Here is a 23,129-nt window from a genome sequence, read left to right as displayed (position 1 = left end):
GCTATGCTAGCAGACGTTCAAACACTTTCTTTGTATTTTAAAAAGTTGGTAAGACCTAATATGGTGTCTTAATAATGAAGTCATGCATATTTGCTTTCCACATATCTGATTTTAAAAAAAACAAAATTTTATGGTCAAAGTTGAAATACTAAGTTGTTATTAATCTGAGCCTCTCGACTCTTCACAGAAATGCATCTGCACACCAAGGTAACGTGATTTCACAAAGTGCTGTCACATTTCCATGAAGCATTAGGAGCCCTTGCGTCCTTCTGCACTCAGATCATATTGAATCATCTGTGTATTAAAGCCTTTGGGGGTTCAGTGCCTTAAGGGCTAAGGACAGAGAGTGGGACACCAAAGACATGTGGGTGAGATGTCAATGCAGATGTCGCCTGCTGAGGGGTGTTTGAATGATGGTGACGAACACCCTGAATTTAGAACAACTGTCAAAGAGCCGTCACAGGTGGGGAGGTGGGAGTCAGAATGGCATCGGTATTATTGGCCCAATGGATGTTCAAATACATAGATGGCAATTTCAGGGGTGAAATCAAAACTTATTGTGATTTTCAAAATAGACAATATTGATGAAGGTTTAAAGGTGGAAGTAGTCTTATGGAAACAATCCTTAGCAGTGTTTGATTAATGGATAAAGTCAAACGTCAACAGCTTTATTTAAACCAGAGACTAGAGACTGTGCACACACTGCCCAGCGCTTGGAGTTAAGTCATCTTGAAAGATAAGAACTGCAATGATATCCAGCTTAGTGTCGTTCCTGCAGGGCGTGTACATGTATGAAGACAGATAAGTTGATACAGCACTGAAATTCTAAATCATCTGTGTGATGCTAGATTTGCTTTTAGCAAACAACTCTTTCAATATGCAGCCCTGATTATATTGTCAGAATTAAACTTTTCAGTAACACTTTATAATACAGGCCATGATTTACAGTGTAAATGAGGCAAAATACTGGTTCCTTCTGGTACTTAAATTTACTGTAGGTACAGTGGAAGAAAACTTGCCCATAAGGAACAAGGGAGTACTGGGGCATTTTTGTAACTACGGTGTACAGTACTGTGAATCAAAACTGAACAACTACAATGTAGTTTTGGGGTAGGAAACTCAAGAAAAGGTGTACGGACCTAGGAATAAAGAGGTACTTTGACGATTTTTGGCAATTTAGCCAACCAGTTTAGGTTGTTTGGATTGATTGCAATCTAGATGCTTCCTCTAAAATGGCCAGTTGTTACTGCCTTCTCCATAGTGTTGTTTTCTTGCATTGAACCTACATTTAAGTATAAGTATTGACCGGTAAGTATTTTATTGCTACCTGATTCATACAACAAAACTCCACTGCCGATTAATGGGCTGTATTATAAAGTTTCAATCCTGTCACCACATAATTATTTCAGCCTCAGAGAGTAAATATCCGACACAATAGTAATAAATATATTAGTGTCATTAGTTCTCCACCTTGCAGGAATGATGAGTGCATCAGAGACATTAATATTTATAGAATAAAAGAATTATTAAAACAAAAACTTCCAAAGAAAAATATGTTTATTTGTAATCTATGTAGAAATGATGCAATGTGCATCTGGAAGGGGACAACTGTGAGACATAAAATGCTTTGGTACACTTTTCTTGAAAGTAGCACAGGATTTTTACGGACAAAGCAGCATGGTACTGGGGTGGCTCCTGCACGTGCTTCAGGATAACAATTCCTTCAGATTTTTTGTGTTTAACTGTGCAACTTGTAGTATTATGGAACATTACAATTATTTCAAATTTGATGGTGCATTTTGAATGAGCAGAGAATGCCACTGCTCACACAGAAAAATGTAATCCGGGCTCACAATGTAATCAGTATTTATACAACAAATTGCTGAGCTGTCAGTAACATGAATGAATCAGTGATGGTGTTCATATGATGTACAGTATAAAATTGTTACAAAAAGGCATGTGTGATTTACAAACAATTAAAATTCTACAATACAAATGCCTAAGCTGAACATTAGAAACTAGAATCCAGTGGTAGTTCTGCGCAGCATATCTGCTACTAAAATGAGCACAATGAGGAGAGCTGTCAGGATGTGAAAAATCCTAGTACTAATTATAAATCAGAATACTTGCCAATAGATGTCTACTCTATTTTGTCATTGTCTTAGCAAGGAGACAACTAGATACTGTATATCAAAATGTACAATATCAAAACGTTAGAAGCTAAAAATATTTCCTCCTGAAATGTGTTGCAAATGTAACCAATACCTTGCAACAATAAAAACAAATACTACAATAAAGGTGAAACGACATATAAAGTGCAAAGAGAGGTTTTGATAAATGCACTGGGACTGACTATAGTAGTCACACAGGCAGTGTACAAATACTCCAAAAATGCCACTTCCCTTTTCTCCTTACTTCCTCTTCCTTAGCTGTTTTTCTCTTTTATTATTTTTGTCTCAACTGTTTTTGAGGATGGGTCTTTTTATGAACGCATTTCTCACAGTATTTGGCCAAGGCCTTGATCAAATTATCTTAAAAGGATGTTAAGCTAGATTAACTCTATACACTGCATATTGCCACTTGACATGTTATGGAGATGTGGGTGGCTCGCTTCCGCCACTAGCGGATGTACATTCATTTTCACTGCAGGGATCAACAACAACACTAACAACAAGAGATTAGAAATTAGTTTGGGCAACAATTACTTGTGGGTGTTTAGACATTTTCTACCTTTTACATGGTTGATTACTCATTTAGTTTACTAAATTTATGTGGAGTGAGAATTTAATCTTTTCTTCTATTACACCAAAAAGCATATTCCTCATCTCTCTGGAATCAACAGACAGGTAGTAAACACTGAAAATGTTCTATCTCAAAATACTGCCTAAACTGAGATCAGTGCCAACTACAGCAAACAACTGTAACATTTACAATATCGATATAGTAAAAAAAATTACAACAATAATATATAATTTTCTTCATAGAAATCAAGCCAGAGTATCTCTAACGTGAATATATTGGACAATATAAACCTACCATTATCAATGTTAGCAAATATGATAATAACACAGAAAGCACATCAATCTTATTCCTCTCACAGAGAGCGCTCACATCATTGTTTCTACAATGGTGTGGGTGGGCTTGATCAAGCCATTGTTCCCGTTTGGGTCCAGGGGCTGTGTCAGCTCGCTGCCCTTTAAGTTGTACTCTTTCGGGCGAGAGCTTACGCCTGACTTCGCCGGGGCTGCCACGGCCTTGATTCTCTGAGAGAAGGAGACGAGAGATTGGACTAATTATCATTTTACTAAGGCAGATTAAGGCGCAGCGTGGCAGTTATCGAATTTAAAATGGGTAAACATCACAATTAAACATCTGTATTTGTGTGCCATAAGAGTGACATATTTCAAAATATACAGCATGTGCTCATTAAAAGGAAGTTAAACATTGTGGGGCATATGCTTGTTTGCTCTCTTGCCAAGAGTTAGATGAGGAGATCAATACCACCGTCATGGCTGTTTGCTAAATATACTGAACAAAATTATAAACGCAACACTTTTGTTTTTGCCCCCATTCATCATGAGCTGAACTCAAAGACTTTCTCTATGTATGCAAAAGGCCTATTTCTCTCAAATATTGTTCACGAATCTGTCAAAATGTGTGTTAGTGCGTGCTTCTCCTTTGCCGAGATAATCCATCCACCTCACAGGTGTGGCATATCAAGATGCTGATCAGGCAGCATGGGTATTGCACAGGTGTGCCTTAGGCTGTGCCTTAGGTGGATGGATTATCTCGGGAAAGGAGAAGTGCTCACTAACACAAATTTTGACAGATTTGTGAACAATATTTGAGAGAAAATGGCCTTTTGTGTACATTGAGAAAGTCCTAGATCTTTTGAGTTCAACTCATGATGAATGGGGGCAAAAACAAAAGTGTTGCGTTTATAATGTTGTTCAGTGTATGGAACTAAAAGAGAACTAACCAACTTTTGTGTGAAACTTTTGTGTCTAAATACCTAGAAGTTATCTTTGCATGAATATTCATAATGAAAATAATGTTATATTTTGGAGGAAGGAAGTTTGTTTCTCCCAAGATCATAATTTTAGCAAATCACGATTTGTCAAAACAAAATTGAGGTGAACGAATACAGAACCACAGCAGGATGAATAACAAGACTTAACTTAACTTGACTAAGTAAATTTTCCAAGCACAATTGTGCTTTGTGCTCCTTCACTGTTTACAGTACAAGTAGACAAGCTAGCAATTCTTCTGGAGACAAATGTGTTCATTCTTGAACTTTAGAGGTGCTAGTATGTGGATTTTGTTACCTTTGCTTTGTAAAACGAGCCAAGCTAGCTGTTTTCAATCTGTATGATAAGGTAAGCTAACCACTTCCTGGCTCTACCTTCATATTTAGGGTAAAGATATAAGCGTGATATCGATCCTCTAATCTAACACTCTGCAAGAAAGCAAATAAGCATATTTCTAAAAAATAGGTTGACCCAGCTCACCTCAATCAGGGGTCCCTCAGACTGTAAGATCTTGATGACCATCACCATGGGAATGCAGATCATGGAGGACAGGGCCAAAAGCCAGCCCAGGCCGATGGCCCAGTCAGGGTACTCATACACTTTGTTATAAGTCAAGGGCTTGTACTTCACCAGGGAGAAGACAAAGCAGCCCTGGGAAACAAACACATGCTTCTTTTAGTATTGTTGTTACACCTGTTATTACACCTCTCTGTGACCTTGAAAGCATCAACATTTGCACAAAAAAGTGACACGCCACAAAAGCTGCTACTGATCTCTCACCATGCAGAGGACAGGAGTGATTATGGTCCAGCTCCATTTCATCCATGGGTTTGGTCTGTAGCCTATCATATCCTCAAGTCCATCATAGAAATTATCAACTCCTATTCAACACAAAGAAAATAAAGCACAATGAGTTCTGGCACATGTTTCAGCAAAGTCTGTCAAAATAAGGATTATTGTACATAATATACCATCACTCTCTACTGTTCACGAGTAATAGTTTGTTACTGTAGAATGACTTTCATATGTACCTTCATTTATTAGCAGGTAATGGCCGCTTATCTCTGTTGTCTGCCCTAAACTGCAGCATATATTTCCACTGGATCATGTGTCAAATAGTATACAGTATAAACAGTCTCAGCTTTGTCATTTACAGCTAGCTTAGGTCATCATTTATCTCTCCTTAGTGTTGTGTAGTGAACAATGTTTTATTTAGTGGGTTGTGTCCTGTGCTATATACTGATGTTTGTTATTATGCTTCTTTATACATGTTGTTTTATTATGTTTTTAGTTCCTTTTTAGCATCTGGCGAGTAGCTTGCTCATTAGCAGATTGCGTAAATAAGCAACCTGAACTTTCTCTACAAAACTGACATGATGTTGTCTTAAGCAGGTATCCCAGAGAGTACAGATAGAGCATGTACAAGCAATAGTACAACAATCTTCTTATTAACAGAGATTCATCACTGCAGGTAAACACTAAACTTCCAGTCCCCCGACTACGTCAATTGTTCTTTGTTGATGTATCAACAAGTCACCTGTTGCCCCCGTTGTGACCCTGGGTTAGTGACACTTGGAATGTGTGTGAATGAGTTTTGTTTATTATCTCAATTTGGATGAGCGGGTGTGTTTTGGTTTATAGTGTGACAGCTGCTGGTGGTGTGGCATTAGTCTAAACCTCCACGAGAATATTGTGTTGTTTGTTTTTTTGTTTTTTGAGGGGCTATAAAGAACATTTCCTGTAAAAACTGAGCTGACTAATTGGCTGAATTTGTGTTGTGTTAACCTTTTATAATTGCCCACATTGAAAGAATGTTTCAGATATTCCTGCCATGGTGTTATTGCCTGTGAATGTTGAAGCAGTGATAGTTGGGGGCTAGAGACCAGAGTAGTGAGGGGTAAGAAAGAGAATTCAAATATCAGGGTTGGAGGGAAGCAGGGCATCAACAGGCTCTGTTGCTCAACCCTTTAATCTGATTTTTGGAGAGTTATTTGCTATTTATGTCAGAGGTTGCACACCTCTGGAGCAACTAGGGGTTAAGTATCTTTCACAGGGACACATTGGTGGACGTGTCACAGTGGGGAGTTGAACCCGGGTCTCTCACAAAGGCATGCGTCCCAAAGGCATGCGCCTTATCCACTGCAACATCATCACTCCATACATAGTGTATATGGCGTATACACAGTGGTTGCACATTTGGAAGATGCAAAATTTATTGCACTTTAAAGAATCAGATGGCTTCATGCAAATAGTAACATGTTAAATAAACTTGTTTATTATTGGAAGATGCATCGTTGCTTTCATTCCAATTAAGGTTTTTTTCATTAAGCTAAAAGTTTTTCCTTCATTAATAATAGTAGCTTGTAATCTGGTGGCAGGCAATCCTGAAGCCAATGACAATCTACCAGCACCATCCCCACCCCCGTTACCCCGCCCCTGCATGCAGTTAAGCATGTTTACAACTGACATGGAAAGGACCACGAGGACACCTTTGTTTCCATCAAATAGATCATTTGCGCTTTGTTTTTTAACTCTTCAGGATCATTACTTTGTAAAGAGACGCACACTACAGAAACCCATCACATTGTTTCTTCCACTTACCATACACCCAGGCTACAGCAATGCATTCAAAGAATGCAACCCACAAAAGGCACACACCACTGGCTGCATAGTAGTCAAAGAGCTGAAACACGTACATGCCACCCTGCAAAAAGAAAAGAAGGAAAGCTGAATTAATTATCTCTGTGTGTGGAAGGATAGAAAGTCACAGAGATACAAGGGGATATTAAAGCATAGTGGGTGGGGAGTGTTGAAGGCAGTGCACAAGAATGCTGGCACCCTACCAATAGAGGCAGAGTTCAACAGGTGCTGAGATGCCACTGAAGCACTGTTAACTGCTAAATGGAAAACGGCATTCCGAATTGTTCCATTCAAACTCACAGGATGTGAGTGGTGAAGGTGGTAGGAAGCCATATTAGGTCATAACAATGCAGCAGCCGACAGGCAAGTGGAAAATCTGTGGCGTTATCTCTGCTGTTGATCTGAATACACAGGGTTTCTTTTCCTTTTCTAAACAGGATGAGCAGTAGAAGTGAGAGCTCAGAGGCTCCATGAAGTGACTGTTGCTGAACTTACTTTCGTTACCATGGTGAGTCCCAGGAGATAGCTCATGAGACACATCACAGCTATAAAGATCTCTCGTCGGTAACCCTTCCTGAGAACGGACGGATACAGATCCACAATAGAGGTGATTTGTCCCTCCACTTCAACAAACTGTGGGGACGAAAGCAACTATTAAGCTCTCAGAGGAAAAAAAAACAAAACCGTGTCTCTTTTCTGTGTGCATGCAGCTCTACAAACCAGTGATTAGAGAATGAGAGCTGTCTTTGTTGGGCAGTAATGAGAATTTAAACAGGGCTCCTCTCTGCAGCACTGGTTTGTTGCTACCAAGACATAACAGAAACAAAACAACAGTGAATCACTGTCTCTATCTCCCTGTCTGTGTCCCTCTCTTGCTCCCATGTGTCTCATCATTGCCTCATGAGCTACATAATGTCATAACAAAATTATGAAATTGTTGCTATTTATCAAAGTACACTGTCTGTATGCAAGAGCATGCTCCATTGTTGCATGAAAACCAAACAAAAACCTCTTACATAACAGTGGCATGTATGTGTGAGCGATGTTAACAATATATAGCATTCAGGGCAACAAATCTGCATAAAATTTATGGTCAAAAAATGTACCCTCCCCCCCCACACACACGCACACACACAGTGATTGGCATCATTTCTCTCATGGAAATAGCCGCGCTCGCATACCTATTTACATGTTCTCAAATTTAAAGCATCGGCCTGATCTCGCAGTTGGCTGAGACGAGTAGCCGGGCATGTGCAGGACTGAGTTAGCACAGGAGTAAAATTACACTTGGAGGCAGGAAATGTGATATAGCCGGAGAATCCCTCGGGCATACAAACAGTTGTGTTTTGTCTACTCAGATTATCTTGTTTTAGTCAAAGATCTTCCTCCTATCAAAGCTATATGACTTACATGCAAGCTATTATAATGATACCTACTAGCTAATTGTTGTGTGTGCATCCGCTCCTAAAAACTTAATTTGTGGTATTGCAGGGCATTAAAAGGGCTATAATTCTCATACAGTGCAGGCAACAGTGGTAGTAACGTGTTTGTGGGAACAGGCTGTTTTTCCTGTCTGCCTGTTCTCTGATATTTTGTAGACGGTCAATGTGGTTCAGAGTCACTAAATGTGTTTTACACATTGGGGCTGGCAGGAGCCAACTAGCTCATGGGATCTGGCGAGGTGTCTGCATGAATTGAATAGGCAGTACACCATCAACCAACTATTCTGTGCATAGCCTGACACTAGAGTGACTGTCAAAAATACTCACCTGGCTGTCGAGGCCAAGAAGCAGCAGCATGATGAAGAAGAGGATGGCCCAGAGGGTTGGCAGCGGCATCATAGACACAGCTTTAGGGTAGGCAATGAAGGCCAAGCCGGGACCTGGAAGGAGAACATAGGGGGGATAGGGAGAAGGGGCGGAGGACGGAATTAACATTTCTATCGGATTTCAGCTTGGACGAAAAAATAATGTAAAGATTAAGCTAGAGAGGCTGGGCGTGGTCTGGCACTGCCAACAATCTACATGAAATATGTCTAAAATATCTAATATGTTCAACAAATTAAAAGATTTGTTGGCCCTATGTGTTGAGTAGCTATAAGGAAATAAAATTCCCCTTCGAGTCTTTTCATCAAGCTCGTGTCCTGTATGTGTTAACTTGCAGGACAAATAGCAGCAACTATATTCAACTGTACATGATGTCTCTTTTACACTGTACTTATAACTGCTAGTGTTTACTGTATATGATAATTATACTGCACTTTTATTGTTACATATATGACATATATCTTCTTTACATTTTGTATATAGTTTGGTATATATCACAGTTAGATCAACCTTTGTCCTACTACTAGATATTCATATATATCTATATGCACCTTTGTTACTGTGTAAACCCTGTGCATCTGGTAAGATGCTAAACTGCATTTTGTTTTACTGGCACTTACTGTGTGAATTAACAATAAAGTAGAATATAATCTAATCTAAATAAAACAGATGAGGATTAAAGCAAAGCCATGAACAAATTCAACAGGATATAATAAGAGTGTGAGACACAAAGACAGCAATCACATCAATTAGTGCCTGAAATGATGATTATATTCAAGTTGCAGTCTTAAAGACAGCAAGAGTTTAATTTGAACTGAGCAGAGCGAGCATGCTGAAAGAAGACGCATCTCCTTCAAAGTCCACAAAAAGGGAAGGCAGAAACAGAACCGGTGGCACCCACCTCAAGAGGTCCACAGCTTATTAACAGAACTGGGCTTACAATGCAGTGCTGCCAGTCAGAAAAAAATCACCTCAGGGTGCCAGTGCACATACAATAGTACCTAACAGTACGGTGTCAATCTTCTTAACAATTTCCCCTGGTCAAAAAGATGTAAAGCTACTAAATGACATGAGCAGGCTGAGTGTGGGACAAGAGGACACCTGGTGCCACTGAACACCTGTAATACTGATGACGTCCCACTACAGAAGCTTTTGAACGCAGCTTGTGTTCGAAAGTTCATCGTGTAGCCAAAACCCACAGCACTTGACCAATGCAATGTAATCTTTCCTCAGAAAAGGTGGAACATATTTCACACAGAAGTAGCCATTCTGTTTCTTAGAGGCTTTAATTCAAGGAGTGTGCAATTGCCGATACCTCTACATTTCAGCATCATCGTTTAACTTTATCATCTGATTTGAAATTTGCTGTTGCTTGACTAACTTGTTTGATAAATTTCCAATTGTCTTTTCTTTTTTTTGGCAGCAGTGCCCACCATCACTGCTGCCATCACCTTTGACCCTCGTACCTGACTCTGCCACATCGGCAATGTCCACCCCTTGTTCTTGTGCCATGAAGCCCAGGACGGAAAATATTGCGAAGCCAGACACAAAACTGGTACCGCTGTTGAGGCCTCCCAGCAGCAAACAGTCCCTATGTCACACATATGTCATGGAGGTTGTTAATGAACACAGGCGGAACCAAAGTTCCCATTTTCTTTTCACGCAACCGTCTCTGACACGAGTTGCTGTCACTACTACAGTCCTACTGCCCCTAGCGGAAACACGTCTCACCTGTAGCAGTTGTATTTGTATTTGTTGTAGCTCCCCAGTGATGTCATGGCTCCCAGACAAATGGCATAGGAGAAGAAAATCTGGGTTCCTGCATCAATCCACACCTGAGGAGACAGAGGTCAACCTGTAATGTGTTTTGGAAATCTCATCATGAGCTCCTTACTGTCAGCTAATCCAAAGTACAAGTGATTGCTCACACCAAGAAGGCATAAAATTTGATTAAACCTGCAATTACAGATTTTTTGGCAACTTGGTAGCAGCAAAAAAACAATCTGTGAACACAGCACTGACATATACCTTTAAAGTTGATAAGGCAAACTTGTTAGCAAACAGTTAGCTTTTTCACATTGGCTGCCCACTGCGGCCAAATGCAGCCCTGATGAGAGCAGTGAGACTGAGGCCAGAAAACAAAAAACAGTCATCTTAAAGATGCTATCCAGCTCAGTAAAACTGAGGGGAATTACATTGATGATATAAAAATATTGCAACCACTAATTAAATTGATTTAAAATGCAACAACAGTCACAATTTCCATATTAGCAAAGCTTCCACAAAGAAAGGGTCAAAAACAGCAAATTACATTTTATCTGAAACCTCATGAACATCATGTACTCTGTGAGGTATAGTTAAATCAGTTTTTCCACAGGACACATAGGGGCTTGCCGATCGAGACATGTCTGCTGTAGTTTTGAGGTTAATCCAATCGTTCATGAGAAATGATGCAGTCAGGTTACATAACAAAACAAAAGTAAAAATATCTTTGGCATGTAAAACTACACTAGAACATTACATTAGATTCCAAGAGTTACACAGAAGCCACTTCAATATCGGTCTGTTAAAAGTGAGGCTACAGCCAGCAGCCTGTTAGCTTAGTTTAGCATAATAATAATAATAATAATAATAATAATAATGATCTTTATTTGCAGAGCACTTTTCAAAAGCAAGTTACAAAGTGCTTTAACAAGTGTAAAGACAATAATACCCAAAAAACAATAATACAGAAACAATACAAGATAAAAGCAAGAAAACATTGAAAAGACTAAAATACATGTTTAAGATAAATATAAAATAAGTAAAATAGAATAAAATAAAAGGGATAAAATAAAGTAAAATAAGATCGGGAAAGGCTCTCTTATAAAAGTATGTTTTAAGAAGGGACTTAAAAGAGTTCACTGACTCAGTCTATCATTTCAATATAGACTGGAAACAGGGGGAAACAGCTATCCTTGCTTACAAAGGTAACAAATCCGCCTACCACCACCTCTAAAGCTCACAAATGAACACGTTATATCTTATTTGTTTAATGAAGAGTAAAAATGACACGCTGTGGGAAATGTTGAACTATTTTTTGTCCTGGTGCAGTCACTTCCTGAAATCTCGTTTCCTGGCAACCTAACTTTTTAGTGAGCTTTAGAGGGGCTGGATTTTGTTTCTTTTGGACAGAGCCAGGCTAGCTCTTTCCAGTGTTTATGCTAAGCTAACAGGCTGCTGGCTGTGGTTTCATATTTACTGTACAGACATTAGAGTGGAATCAATCTTCTCATCTCACTCTCAGAAAGAAAGCCAAAAAGCATATCTCCTAAAATGTCAAACTATTCCTTTAATACCTGGAGACAGAAATGTGAAAGAGTGGAGTGGGGAATTAGTTAAGTCGGGGAGCTATTACAGAAAAAGAGGAGCTATTAATCTTACCTCTGGATCTTGTAAGCGGGTCAGGTTAGGGTAAAGGTAAAATTTGATCCCTTCAGATGCCCCAGGCAGGGTCACTCCGCGCACCAACAGCACAATCAGCATCACAAATGGAAAAGTTGCTGTTATATACACCACCTGAACAGGACAAAGGAATTATTAGTCAAAATACTGAACAAAAGCCATATGACTTATCACCCTTCAGATTTAACAGGTTTAAATGCTACTTCCTTTTTTAAGTTCTCTTTTCTAACTCTTATTTTTCCAACTGCAGGACAAAAGAAACATTGTTCTTTTTTATCTGATGAAGTCTGTGAATGGTAATGAATACAGATGTCATGATGAAGGTTTGAGATGGATTCTCAAAAGAGCACAAAGCAGTACACTACATTGTATAAAAGCTTCTCACTTCCTGAATTGCCATCTGGTTAAAGATTAACAGGGATCATTGTAAGGCACACTAATCACAACAATAAACCTTGCGTTAATACAGAAATATACCGACAAATAGTTCTTAATAGAGTTAATAATTTTCCTCACAGAGTTCTTCCTGTTGGCTCTGGCCCAGTTTCTGCCTCGCTAACAGAAACAGAGAGAGGGCTAAGGAGCAGCAGTCAACTGTTTACAGCCGACAGTGAGTCTGGCCAACAAGTAACTTCCAGGACAGCGCTGAGGCTTGTGTCTCTAAATCAAACAAATTAACTGCATTCCAAGCATGTGGGTTTTCTCTGAGCAACAGTGTTTTGTCACTGACTTGTTGGGGTAAAAAGTAAAGGCCAAACAGCATCCAGGCAACACAATAAGTACAGGATGTGTCTCTGTCTCGGCACTCACTTTCCCAGTGGACTTGACTCCCTTCCAGATGCAGAAGAAGCAGATAATCCACACTGCTAAGAGACACAGGGCCAGGTCCCACTTCAGCGGACCTATGTCCTCGATCCCAGAGGAGATGCTCAGGACATTGCGTCTGCAGAGGACACAGAGGAACTGGACAGGTTAATGGGAGTTGTGAGACTTGAAACAGAAGAAGTTACATTTTTTTAAACACACCCAAGGAAGTATGTCATGTGACCCCTGTAGGCTATGACCATGAAAGACTAAATAAAAGGACATTAAAAGTGGAAACAGACACGAGTTTGCCTTTCTGTGCTGTTCTGCTGCTCTGGTCTGTCCAGAGTCTGAATATACTAAAATGGTGAGAAGCTGCAACCTTTAAGTGACTAATGCTGCATAAACACTTCTGATATAGTGCCGTTTGTTGTGATAAATTGTCATTGAATTCAAACATGTAACAAAGCAGAAGAAAAAAGACTGGAATTTCCCGTTGATATTTCAGTTTAATTTGAGGAGCTGCACTGAACATATGAAAGGTACTGTACAAATAAAGTTTATCATAAACTGACGGAGAACTAAAAGTAAACTCTGCCTTTTGTAGGAATTGTGCCTGTTCAAACACATGCAAGCAAGATAAAGAGGCAGTGTTACTTTAGTATATTCACGTGTGTGTGTGTGTGTGTGTGTGTGTGTGTGTGTGTGTGTGTGTGTGTGTGTGTGTGTGTGTGTTAGGCATGCTGTCAGTGAATACTCACTCCCAGAACTCAGTGACAGGGGAGGTAAAGTTGGTAATGTTGGCTGCTAGCCATAGGGTCTTGTTCTTGCGGACTGTGTCTTCTACACAGAATTCTGTGTTCCAGGGCTGCTTGCATTTTGCCCAGGGGAGCTCCGGCTGAAAGCACTGAAACAGGTAATAGAGTCCCCAGGCCAAGATCACGATGTAGTAGATGTTCAGTAGAGATACGATCACGACAGAAGCATAGCCAATACCTGGAGAGAAGGAGGAAATAAGAAGGCAGATTTTAGCTCAGGATATCATCCAAGTCAGATCTTGCAATTAAGCTTTTGCTTAAATAGCTTAGTTTAAACATGCAGTAACAGATTTTTTGGCCCCTCCGGGACTGCAGAAACAGGCTATGAACAGAACACTGACATATCATCACCTTTTAAGTTCATATAGTGAACATGTTGGCAAACTGCTGCTTATGTACACTTCCAGCTGATACAGAGCAACATTACCATTCATTTGGAGTAGTGTTTCTGGTCACCTGATAAATTTATGTCCAATTTGCACTTTCTTTTAGCTCGGTTTTTGTTCTCCACCAACTCCTGATGGAAATATCAGCCTCTTTAGCTGCTAAATGATCCATTGTCTTCACCAGCTAGTTGATGACTTTGTCTGCCATTTGGCGGTGAGCAGGCAGTGTACAGTGAGTTTTGAGAGTGTTATGACGACTCTGATGAGAGCGGAGTGAGTGAACGAAGCGTAAATCAAAAACAACAAGCTGTAAAGCGGGAACTGAACTGGGTTCATCACTAAGAGCAACACCTTTCACATGCAAATAGTCATGGGATCTATTGTGTAATGTTCATTATAGCTACTTCAGCAGCTGAAAATCTTGTTTTTACTGGCATTTGGTGGTTTAACTTCACACTTTTCATGTAGAGAAGGTCTGGACCATAATAGTAATGGTAGTGGTAATAAACACTGTGACATCCCTGTTTGGGGTTTTTATAAATACAAAGGAGGACACTATTGATCAGACCCAACCACACCCATCAGTGTGCGGTCGGTGCCGCAACAAGACTTGAAACTTTTAACTAGAGAGCCTGGTGCTCAATGATTCTTCAAATGAGGGCTTCATGTAAATAATTAAACCACTTCTGTGAGTTGGACACTGCTGCTGAACAACTTTAAATGCAGGCTATCACAAACATAAACTAATACTTTATTAAACTCAATGAGGGGAACACTTCCCGAGCGTGACCCTGCTACCTACTGCTATAATGTCCTCAGTGTTTTTACACTATTTTTAGATGACTTTGCCACGAACCTGGACACAGAAATCCCCTGTACTCTTCCGCTGCTGAGTATTTTTAAACTTATCATCTCCATCACACCCACCTCCTCGTTCCCACATTCCAAATGCAAACTGATAGACAGGTCAATGCTGTGACAGGTGGGTTTGTGTGTACTCGACCGTCTGCTGCTGCTAGTAAAGTCATGAATTCTCCACGTGATAAAAGCCACGGAAGGAACAATGAGATCTGCGATTTGCCAGTTTTGCGGCCACTTGTGGACTCTCTGTGCTGTGCCAGACGCTGCGCCAGATGGACAGAGAGCAGCCTGAGCGTTCTGTGAATCAGCAGCTACTAGACATCCAGTGCTGCACTGTTTCATCTCTTCATGTTATGTCCCGTATGTGAACATGAGTAAGGGGCATCACAGCAGCTGCTGAAAGTGCGGTGCCTCAGTGCTTGTCTACAGCTGTCACTCAGCGAAGGAGGGCCGCACCTTAGAGCAACAGCAGGCTCAAGAGTATCAGTAGCTCGTGGTGATCTCAGGTCAAGAGACCGGCGAGAGAACCCGACACTGACAACACTGTCATAGATGACATACAGTATTTATAATATATAAGACAAAACAAGTAGATCTGCACTGCAGCTCTGTGTCAACACTGTTTCCATGATAACTCATCAAACTATTAAACACACCAAATCTGCAATCCAAGGATGACCTTATGTCATTAATCGATTATCTAGAGGTTATTTGATAACATAATGTTGACGGAACGAAAAGGGCGGAACTCAGAAATGTGGAACTGCAGCTCCGGACGTGTGGTTCTCCCTGTTCGGCAAAGACAGACAGCTGTTGATTGAGTGACTGCCACAACTAAATTTTACACATGATCAACAAAATCAATGCGCAACTTACGTTAATGATTTTAACACACACACTGGTGTAGCACGGTAGCGCTTAGCTAGCGTCCTCTCCTCCTTCAAAGTACAGCTACGTGACAGGCAGCAGTAGGTGACGGAGAAAGCAGCGCAGCAGAGGGAAAGATGAGCGCTACATTTCAGTAGGCAGTAAATGTACAGTGTAGGTCACAGCATGTCCGTTAATGAAAGTCTGTCTGTTGTTTGCCAACTGCTGGATAAGTTAAGGCAGTTAGTGCTAACGTTAGCTAACATCTCCTCTTCAGACTGCGGTCTGGAAGCTGAGCAGGACACTTTTGGGCTGCTAGTTCAATGTCATTTGTTGTCATTCATCTACATATCGAGTACACAATGAACCCAATGCTGTTTCTCAAGGCCCATGGTGCTCAATACAAGATTACAATTATCAACTTACAAGACAAGACACAAACATGTAACTACACTAGACAAGACAAAAAAGGAACAGATATATTAAGGTGGAGTGAACGTGGTTTGGCTGGAGCGTTGTAAAGTACGTAGTTCAACCCCCATCTGACTCTATACTAATAACAGCAGCATCGGAAATAAAAATAGCAGCAGCAGAGGTCAGTAATAACGCTGTAATAATGTAATAATGCTACGCAATGTTAGCTACATTTATATGAAGTTACATTAAATCTCAGCATTTCATTACTATCTACTTGTTTGGATTGTTGTTAAATACTTTGCTTTAAAAGTACCAAGTAGTCACACAGAGAGAAAAATACATCTTTATCCAATTTGTTTTACAATCGCATTGTAGCCCTCATAATCGTAATGAGATGCCTAGAAATTCCCACACTTGAGGTGATGCATCGTGATGCATCAAGGAATCGAATCATGAGACCAGTGAAGATGCACACCCCTAATGTTTACATACAGTACATGTGTGTGCCCTTATATGCATACATGTGTACACTCTACCTGAAGCTGACCCTGGACCCTACTAAAATCGTTCATCCTGCGTGATACTCCATTTTCAGCACTCTCAATATTCAACTGCTTTAATGTAATTTATGCGGCACGAATCAGCCTAATGAAGTAAGACTGGTCCAATTAGTCAGCGAGGGAGGCGTGGGAGCACTTCAGCAGAACATAATTTCAAATAATGATGAATACTGGACTGAAACAGGAAGAACATCAGGGCAAAATTCTTGTTTGGACAACTGAGGCTTTTACTGTAAAATATTAAATGATCTTGTCAGGGATGATTTGTGTTGTCATGCAGAGCTTTCTATTTCTCTGTTTGTGTGCAAGTGTGTGCTTTGTTCATGCGCTTGGACTGACCAGTGAAGATGGGGCAGAGCTTGGCCCAGCACGTGATTCCTCCTTCAGAGGTGTACTGGCCCAGTGCAACCTCCAGGAAGAACACGGGCAGGCCACCCCCGAACAGGAAGATGAAGTAAGGGATGAGAAACGCACCTGAGAATGTGGAGACAGGAATCAGCTCGAAGTAAGACATTTTTTTGGGCTTAACACTCTGCATCTGTTGTGTGTCTTCTGCTTACCGCCACCGTTTTTATAACAAAGGTAAGGAAAGCGCCACACGTTTCCTAATCCAACGAAGCCTCCAGCCACAGACAGGACAAAGTCAAGCTTGCTGGCCCACTTCTCCCTCTGAGGAGCCTTGCCCTCAGCCTCGTCCTCGGGCCGTGTACCTGGGCTCTTCCCTGGCGAAGGTTTCAAGGTGTCCTTGTGGAAGTCCTTCAGGCATTGGAGCTTCTCTTTTTGTGCCATGCTGCGGACGGCAACAAAAAAGGGGAAAAAGGGACATGTAAGATGGAGAGAGACAAAGACAAAGAGGCAGACAGAGGTGAGTGGGATAAGACAAGGAGCATTAGGGAGATAAGGCTGTCTCCTGGTTGCGTTACAGCATGCTGTGTAACCACTGAGTATGTGATACCAAGTACTATGGCGCTAATCTTGCTAATCTGATGCATGGAGGTCATTCTGACAAGAGAAATGTGTGGGGAGTGAATTTAGGCTGAAACAGACAGCAAAATTTCCAATTCCAGCATTTAACTGGGAATGTCCAACACCAGTCTCACACAGTTAGAGCAATGTAGAGTATACTGGGACAAACAGTGAAAACACCCACTGCGTTTCTTTATCTGCCTCAATCACTCAATCAATCACGCTTTCTGTGGATAAACAGAATATTTTCTTTTTAATATGCATGCTCCAAATTGTATAGGTGAAACAGTACCCAAACTGCAAGTCAACCAAATTTGGTGACAGCATGTGCATATTCACACCAGTGTTTTTTATCAGCTGTGCATGTGGCTCCCTGTTGTGCAACTTTACTCTGTGTCTGAGGGTGGGCTTTACTGCTCAGAGGGGGGCACATTGTCACAGAAGGAAAAGGAGGGGAGTGTTTGGACACAAAACATGCATTTTAAGACTACACCTGACACCGAAGGAAAGTTTTCTTTTATTATGTACTCTTTCTTATGCTAGTGTGTCAGCAGCAAGTGGGCCCGCTGTAATCCATATTTAGAGAGGAAGACACTCCCCTTCATTCCCAAAGCCCTGGCTGCTTTCAGGAAGAAACAACAGCTTAAGTTTACTTGAGTGTCTACACTGTAAATCACCTTTCCAAGAAAGACAGGATTTGTTATTACAGCCCAAGGTATCCTATTTCCCTGCATGAGCCAAAGAGGAGAACAGGATTAACTGTGTAAGACACATCAAGACTGAATGCGATTTAAGCTCTAAGCTGACATATAATAAAGAACAATGGAGGAACAATGAGAAATCTGTAATTAATTGTAAGATATGAGATTAATTGCAATACTAGGGAGAAAGGTTCCGTCTTCTTTTAAAAGAGAAGTCAGCAGAGAAACGTCAGATCCTTCTCCTTAACTCTTGGCCCGGCCAAAAATACATTTAGACTGAGTTGTTCATCAAAGCGCAGATTAAAGAACAAGTTGTAAAGAAATGTGTCAACCCTCCAAAATGTGAACCTGAGTTTCGCTCTTGTTGCAAACCAAGTGTAAAACTGTTCAGAACATGTGGAAGAATTGACAGTAATAGGCAGAAATTAAATTAGCCGAAGCGAATAACAGCTGTTGCAGTAAACTTCCTCCTCTCAGGAACACACAACATTCCCTGAAACCTCTGACATTTCTATAGGGAACTATGTGTCTCCTCACTTAATCAGTGTTTGAACAACATCCACTCCATCCCCCTGTGCGCCCAGTGCATCCCATCATTTTCTAGGATTTCTCTTTTCCCATTATGCATGACAAGTCAACTTGAATCGCTTTCCATTCTCAGACCTCCTTACATAAGTGGATCAGTTCTTGCCCACTCTGTTCCTCATCCTGTTTCTCTCTCGCTCTCTTTATCCCTTTCCTCCCCTTTTGCTCTGCTCAGCATATGCTTTCACCTGCCTGCATGGTTTTAGGAGGCTGTCTGCCCGCCAGATAAGACTTAAGGCAAACTGTTCTTTGGATTTCACCCATTTATCCTTGACCACAAATTCCTTAACCTTACAAAAAAAACTCTTAAAGCCTCATTGATGTTCAGTTGAAATCACTGACTACATGTATACAAAGACATTCTTTCAATATGAATCATAAAAGACAACAATACAATCTATATGCAGTTCTTTCTCTATATTTTTTAACAATTTAACATACAACTTGACCCTGACAATATCCACCAAAGCATTGCACTGCTTTTGATTTGACTATTTTTAACACATTCATGCAGAAAATCTGGACTATACACATGCAGACCCTCAAAAATTAAATCGCATTTCACATTTAGTAAAGCAGTTTAGAAAACTTACATTTCCTTCATGGCTGTGACTATGTATAGAGTTCCTCTTTCTCAGCTGTCACCATTCCTCTGTACTGAATGCCTTTATGGCGACACAGGTCACAAGAAGTGGAGCTGACAGCAGGGCCCTCCCACTTGGCTAAAGACAATTAAATCCAAAGAGGAGATTGGACGCTGCCTCCCCGTGACAGACAACTCAGGTACCAACGTGGGACACTGTAAATTTCCACTTCTCATTACTCCCTGCCCACAAACATGCACACAGGCAAGTGGGGGGGGGGGGGGGGGGGGGGAGTGTGTGTCACACATGCACACACACACACACACTTTTTATTCATGTTGGAGACACAGAAGACAAGTCAGAAGAAAAGAAAGACTGGGCTGTTCCAACACTGGGGGTTGGTCTTGAATTATGATCTTGTACAAACAGATGAATTGAAGGCAGCATTTAGAGTTTGTTTTTTTTAATTGTTGCACACACTAAAATATGAAGCAAGGTTTCATAGCAAGCCCCTTTCAACATCACCGCAGCACTTCCAAGCATCTTTGTGTGAAAACTATTTTTATGCATGAGTATGCCATGATAATTCTTGGTATGCGGGACATCTCGAATCACTGTCTCCCATTCTTTCATGACATGTTGTTTGTTATCTGGGAAATGTAAACCAATACAGTATCAGCTTATAACAACTCCTAATAAGGTAATATGCCTCCTTGTCCATGGTCTGTTTAGTTCCCAATCACTGCTCCGTGAGCTCACAGTGAGCTCACGGAGCAGTGAATGCAAGAGTCAATTAAAAACTGATACATTCCTATGCAGGATTTGCACAGTTACAAGGATCAGCTGTTGACAAGCTGTCCTTTAAACACTGCACACACACACACACACACACACACACACACACACTGTTGACAAGCTGTCCTTTAAACACTGCACACACACACACACACACACACACACAGTTGACACCTCCTAGCTTCGCACAACGTCATAATCCATCATATTTTGGTCAGTGCAATGATCTGTTACAATGTAACCTTTGACAGACCCATCTAATCTATTGTGAGAGAGACCACAGAGATGCTTTGCAACAATAACAAGATGCCTGTTTCTCGTGGGTCACCTCATAAAATATGTGCTTGTTCATAACTCATAGCCCACAGAAAGTCTGTGAAAACAGCTTGTCATACATATTGTCAAATTGAACTACAGTTTTTTTTTCCTGAAACCATCATAGGTTGTGGTTTTATTGTGTGTTGACAGTGTGGCGATTAGATATCTTGTTAGTGAGGAGCAGATTTGTGTGCATGTGAATGGTTTTGTGTTGTCTTTGGAGAGTATTATAAAAATTTAGCAAATCTCAGTGCTAGAAAAACAAACTGTTTTATCTCTTAATTTTGCAGCCTGTTTGTCTCAAGGTTGAAATTGCTTTTGTTTTAGAACATGCAATGGAGAAGCTACAATAATTATTTCCAAACATTTATATAATGAGCTCATTTATCAGGAGTCACATTTTCACAGTAAATAGGTAGGTAGGTAAAGTTATTGTGAATATTAAACCACTGTTTATTTTGCAGAGGACCCCTCTCAGTCCCATGTAAGGCTCCAAGCACCTTTGTTTTCAGCATCCGCAGCTAATAAAAGGTCCAGTGACCCGTCAGGTTTTATCCTTCAGAGAGGGCGGATTGGGGAAGGACACGCGTCAATCAATCATACATTGGACAGGGCGGGGACAGAAGAAGTAGGTTAAGTATGTGCCACTAAGATTAAGCTAATAAACGTCTTAGTTCATCAGGCCCAGTAGACTTTGCTATAGGGCGCAAACATTCACTCACTCATCTATTATTTAATTAATTCAGTGGATGTCTTGTGAGTGCGGAGGGTGAAGGTGAACCTGCACGGCAACATAGTTTTTTTTCCACCCATATTTTACTGTGGAGCCGGGACGCGCCTGAACGCATCACGGCAGCCCTCCAAATAATGATCAGAGGGAAACGAGGAACCGGGTCTTATCTTTAAACACAGGAAACCAGGTTCAAAGGCCAAATCGCGTTTTTATATCCAAAATATCGCTTGCTCAACTTGTTTTTTTAAAGGCGGGGTTAAAGCGAAGGACTTTTCTAAGGAAACAGCACTCGTAAAAAAAAAAAAAGAAGAGTTTTTTTGTGTTTATATCAGAGGCTGAAATAGAACCAGCGTGCCTACTGTCCAACATAAAAACACGGTGACGAATGACATACCCCATATGACTATCATAATCAATGTTTTTTTTTAATAAATAATCTTAAAAATTACAGTTTGAAAGCAGATAACTACTATAGATTTTCTATCTTGCAGTTTTCTATAAAAAAAAAAGATCAATCTAATTTACTGACTTGATAGAATATGTAAAGAAAGACGCCGTTATTACCTGTCCTTGTTTTGCCAAGCAGCCTGTTGTTCCTTGTTGTGTCGCCTACGTTTAACGCTGAGTGAAACAATTTAATTTGTCTGTGGGTCCATTGTTTCTACGTGCTGGTGCGCGTTTAATATCAGTTTGAGTGGAAAATCACCAGCTTCTCCATGCAACAACCTCTTAAAGCGACAGCCTCGCATAAAAGTCTGCCTTTCACCTGATTCACGGCCACTCACTATAATAACTGTAAAATTGAATTACCACTTACAGTAGGTTCTTATTGATTTACATATTGATTTTCTAATTAGCCACCAAGTCTGCAGAGGCTTACCACAAAATTCTGGACCATGTCCATGGGCATTCTCTATGGGACCCTCCCCCGGTCCATAGCTATTTATTCTAGTAGGCCTATATTTATGGGCCCTCCTCAAATGAGGGCCCTGCATACTCAGTCCCTTTGTCCCCACAGTCCTACGCCCCTGGTTCTAAATATTAAAAAGTTCTTAATAAATGGGTTTTGGTCAGGACCGTGTAGCAACATGGCTCTTGGAATAGCGATGCCTGTCTGCCGGTCAGTTGGACTGAAATATTCTGAACACACATTCATGGTCCCCAGAGGATGAATCACTGACATTGGTGATCATCTAGCGCCACCTGTAAATAGACATTTTTGGCTTTTAATGAAATGTCTTGACAACTATTGGATATAAAACATTCTGAAATGCACACACACCAGCATCTAACACTATGTATTGATTATATAAATTAATAGCCTGCATATAACGTGACAACAACAATGGAAATTCAACTCAGCCTCACAGGTATAAACACAATATACTAAAGTAAATAAACATAGCCCAAACTAAACAATATCTACATTTATGCATCAGTTCATGTGAGTTAAAACATTGTATATCTAACACAAAACTTATTGAGAGGGAATGCAAAAGTAGAAAAAAATCCCGCTGTGACGTTTGGGGGCTCCGTTTATATCTGATGCAGTAGATAACTTTTATAAAGTAAAGTATGGAGGATTTCATCTATCATAAGTTGTTTTTTCTTGTCCTATTTCATGTTATAGAAACATATTCAGAAAACACAAAGACATTATCAAAAATAATTAAATCTCCATCATCATTGTTGTGAGCATGTTAGCATGCTGACGTTAGCATTTAGCTTAAAGCAGCACTATGTCTATGTAAAGCCTCACAGAGTTGCTACCGTTTACAGTAAGTTTACAAATGTGG

The 23,129-nt window shown here is 40.5% G+C and overlaps 1 protein-coding gene across 2 annotated transcripts; it reads right to left on the bottom strand.

The window, feature by feature from the left end:
- Nucleotides 1-1,539: 1,539 nt before the first annotated feature.
- LOC123974582 (sodium- and chloride-dependent taurine transporter-like) lies at nucleotides 1,540-22,046 on the bottom strand. Of its 2 annotated transcripts, none has more exons than XM_046055393.1 (14): nucleotides 21,898-22,046; nucleotides 17,212-17,441; nucleotides 16,991-17,125; nucleotides 13,504-13,738; nucleotides 12,749-12,881; nucleotides 11,918-12,052; nucleotides 10,226-10,329; nucleotides 9,961-10,085; nucleotides 8,438-8,550; nucleotides 7,164-7,301; nucleotides 6,630-6,732; nucleotides 4,809-4,909; nucleotides 4,509-4,679; nucleotides 1,540-3,263 (listed from the first exon to the last, which is right to left on the bottom strand). In XM_046055393.1, exons 2-14 carry the CDS (start codon nucleotides 17,438-17,440, stop codon nucleotides 3,108-3,110), a joined length of 1,878 nt encoding a protein of 625 aa, XP_045911349.1. In that variant the 5' UTR covers nucleotide 17,441; nucleotides 21,898-22,046; the 3' UTR covers nucleotides 1,540-3,107. The 2 variants fall into 2 exon arrangements, with proteins under 2 accessions (XP_045911349.1, XP_045911348.1); XM_046055392.1 differs by lacking the exon at nucleotides 21,898-22,046 and adding an exon at nucleotides 19,497-19,622.
- Nucleotides 22,047-23,129: the final 1,083 nt, after the last annotated feature.

The sequence above is a fragment of the Micropterus dolomieu genome, linkage group LG08, assembly GCF_021292245.1.
Source record: "Micropterus dolomieu isolate WLL.071019.BEF.003 ecotype Adirondacks linkage group LG08, ASM2129224v1, whole genome shotgun sequence".
NCBI lineage: Eukaryota > Metazoa > Chordata > Actinopteri > Centrarchiformes > Centrarchidae > Micropterus > Micropterus dolomieu.
Note: the sequence above shows the minus strand (reverse complement) of the source record. Positions and strands in the feature narration are given on the sequence as shown.